At 60.3% G+C, this 2,927-nt stretch overlaps 1 protein-coding gene across 2 annotated transcripts in view; it reads right to left on the reverse strand.

Annotated features, from left to right (window-relative positions):
• Positions 1 to 704, reverse strand: part of LOC119327750 (U-box domain-containing protein 35-like) — a 5,296-nt gene extending 4,592 nt beyond the window's left edge. For both annotated transcript variants that reach the window (XM_037600846.1, XM_037600845.1), the window contains exons 1-2: positions 536 to 704; positions 88 to 361 (exon numbers count right to left, since the gene is read on the reverse strand). In XM_037600846.1, the coding sequence (XP_037456743.1) occupies positions 88 to 295 (208 nt within the window). In that variant the 5' untranslated portion in view covers positions 296 to 361; positions 536 to 704. The remainder of the gene's footprint in view (positions 1 to 87; positions 362 to 535) is intronic.
• Positions 705 to 2,927: the final 2,223 nt, after the last annotated feature.

The following is a 2,927-nucleotide window of genomic DNA, read 5'->3' on the forward strand; positions in this document are numbered from 1 at the left end:
GAGAGAGAGAACTGTAAATTCAGACAGTACGCAGAGAGAGAGAGAGAGAGAGAGAGAGAGAGAGAGAGAGAGAGAGAGAAGACTGACTGGGAGTGGGCACCATGGTGATGGGCGGGCGGACGTGCAGGATCCGGAAGAGGACCCTCCCGCCGGGCACGAACTTGTCGAGGGCCCACTTGAGCGCGTGCCTGCTGCTCCTGCTCCCGCTCACCGCGATGGCCACCGTGCTCACGCCGGGCGCCTCCATCTCCGGCGCCGTCTCGCCGGAGTCCTCCTCCTCGATCTCCATCGACATCCGCCCTCCCCTCTGTATCTGTTTCTTCCCCTCTCCTCCTAATCAATCAATCAATCAATCACTGCCCTGTGCAGCGCAGCCCCAAGAACAACATCAGAAACATTCAGCTCCTCATCATAAAAAAATGCAGTCAAATCTTCCCTGAGAAATCTCAGAGATATGAGGAGTAATCACATGACAAGGACATAAACTGCAGGGGCGGGGAGACAAAGGAGTCAAGAACTTCGCAGAGGATTGAACCTTGGAGAAGCCATGGATGGGAGGGTGAGGATGATGATCCGAGGAACCGGGCGAAGGGGAGGAGGAGTCAGCAGGAGACGCGGACGTGGAGTGAGGACTGAGCTCATCTGAGAGGGGAGGGGAGCCGAGATGGACGGAAGGGGCGGGCAGAGGCGTCTCCGGTTAAGTTGGTTGGAGCGTACAGTAATAAATTATTGCAACGGGCAAGGTTGGGAGGGTGTGTGTACACGTAGTACGAGTAAATGAATAGGTGATATTGCTATGCTTACCCGCAGATTCACACACGCCTCGGTAATAACCGCTCAACCATGCTACTCTCTCCATGGAATGCATCTGATAAATGCCAAATGCAAAATATCAAATGATAATGATGCACAACTATTCTCTAACCGCCCAATTTTCAAAAGACTAGTACCGTATTTCTTAGAAAATCAAATGCTCTCTCCAATCCATATTAATTTGTACTAAATCAGTAGCATTTAATATGTATCAGAGGGAGTACATGTGAACAAAAACACGCATGTGAATCATGCCATTCTCGTTTGGTTGATTTTCCTTTTACACATTTTTGCGATCTGTCCCCCCGCGGGGCGTCGGGAGGGCCTCCGATCTCCGCCCCAGCGACCCTCCCCTCCCTCCTCCACCCTCGCCGCCGCCAAAGGGCGCGGCCGGGCGAAGCCCGACCGGCGCCGGCGGTGGTGGGGCTTGGCTTCTCCCTCGCGAGGCGGTGTGGCGCGGGCCGATCTCCTCGTGTCGGGGCGCGGCGCGGGCGCGGGGTGCCGCGGCGCGGCGGCGTTCCGGCGTGCTTCCTTTGTGCGGCCGTGGCGGCGGCGTGAAGGGCTGCGTGGCGGAGGTGCGTGTCTGGGCAGCGGCGGTTTTCGGCCGGTGGACGGCGCGGGCCGCGACGGCTATGGCCGGTGGGTTCTCTGCTTCTTGGCTGCAGGGGCAGGCGGCGGTGGTGCCCTGCTGCCGGCTAGGGCCTGTCCAGGGCCTTGGCAGGGGCGGGGCGGTGGGCGTGCCTTGCGGGCTCCGGCGGTGCTGCAGCTGGGGCTTTGTGGGCAGCGTAGCGTGGTAGTGGCGGCCTCCTGCCCCCGGAGATGTGCCTGCGGTGCGCGGGGCTGGGCGGGCGCTGGTAGTGCGGCCCGGCCGCACGCGCAACGGGGGCGGCGCAGATCTAGGGTTCTTGCTTGGGCGGGCCAGATCGAGGCCCGGGGCGGATCAGAGCTGCTGCTTCGGGGAGGAAGGTGTCAGGCCTGGCTTGGGATGTGCTCGCGGTTCCTTGCAGGCACGGTGATGGTGGTGGTGGTGGCCTTCGACTCCTCTCCTCGACGTCCTTTCGCTTCTCTCGCCGAAGGGCTGGCCTTCTCCCGGCTGCGGTCTATCGACCGTCTCGCACCCGGTGCCGTAGGACCGAGCTGGTCTCGCGCCCGGCAGCAGGACTACGCTCGTCTCGCGCCCGGCAGCGGGACCGGCCCGTCTCGCGCCCGACGGCAGGACTACGCTCGTCTCGCGCCCGGTGTAGCAGGACGGCTCGATGGAGTCTTGTGGTGGCCGGCCTATTGGGTCTCGGCGCTGGGTCCGGCCAGGGGCGCTAAAGGTGGATCCTTTCCGTCCGTCTCTGCGGTTGGGGTAGCGGTGGGGCTCGGGGGACTTGGTGTCAAGGTCTTGGATTCCGGGGCGGCGGCCCTGGTGGTGGTGGCGCGGTGCTCATGGGCAGAGCTCGTGCCTCGGTGCTGCCCGACTGCCATGGCTGTGTGGGCGGCGTGGTAGCCGGGGTGTGGCGTTCGGTGGCGGTGAGTGCTGGCCGGGGTGAAAACCTACTCTACCTTCGGGTGGACTGGTGACGCCGAAGATCGCTCCCTTCTTGAAGGCGTCGTCGCGGCTATCATTGCCTGTCGTGTTGCTCCAGGGGAAACTCTGATCCTCGGATCGGGCGGTAGCGGCGCTCCGGTGTCGTATCCTTCTTGAAGGCGCCGTCTTGGAGTCCACGGTTCGTCATATGCGGCTTCACTTCTTCGCGGTGTTCACGGATGGAGCCCCCAGCGGTTCTTGTAGTGCTAGTGAGTGTGTTGCTGCGCTCAGCGCCTATGTATCCTGCCTTGGATGTGTGTGTGCGTTTGTGATGGGTGAGTGCGGTTGTACCTGGCACTGTTGGTCTATTGCTTTATATATAAAGCGGGGCGAAAGTCTTTTTCGATATTTGCTTTCGGCTTACTACGCAAAAAAAGTTTGTAATGTTGTCGTGCCTTGCAGAAATTTAGGAGATATATGTCATCCTTGTGCAAAGCAAAGTGTGGTGTTGTTTCGTTTTCTTGGGACATGAGCTAGCATACCTCATCAAACGCGCAGATGCAAGATGTGCGTCCACCACATCTTTTACGCAACCCCCCCC

The sequence above is a fragment of the Triticum dicoccoides genome, chromosome 7A (assembly GCF_002162155.2).
Source record: "Triticum dicoccoides isolate Atlit2015 ecotype Zavitan chromosome 7A, WEW_v2.0, whole genome shotgun sequence".
NCBI classification, from domain to species: Eukaryota; Viridiplantae; Streptophyta; class Magnoliopsida; order Poales; family Poaceae; genus Triticum; species Triticum dicoccoides.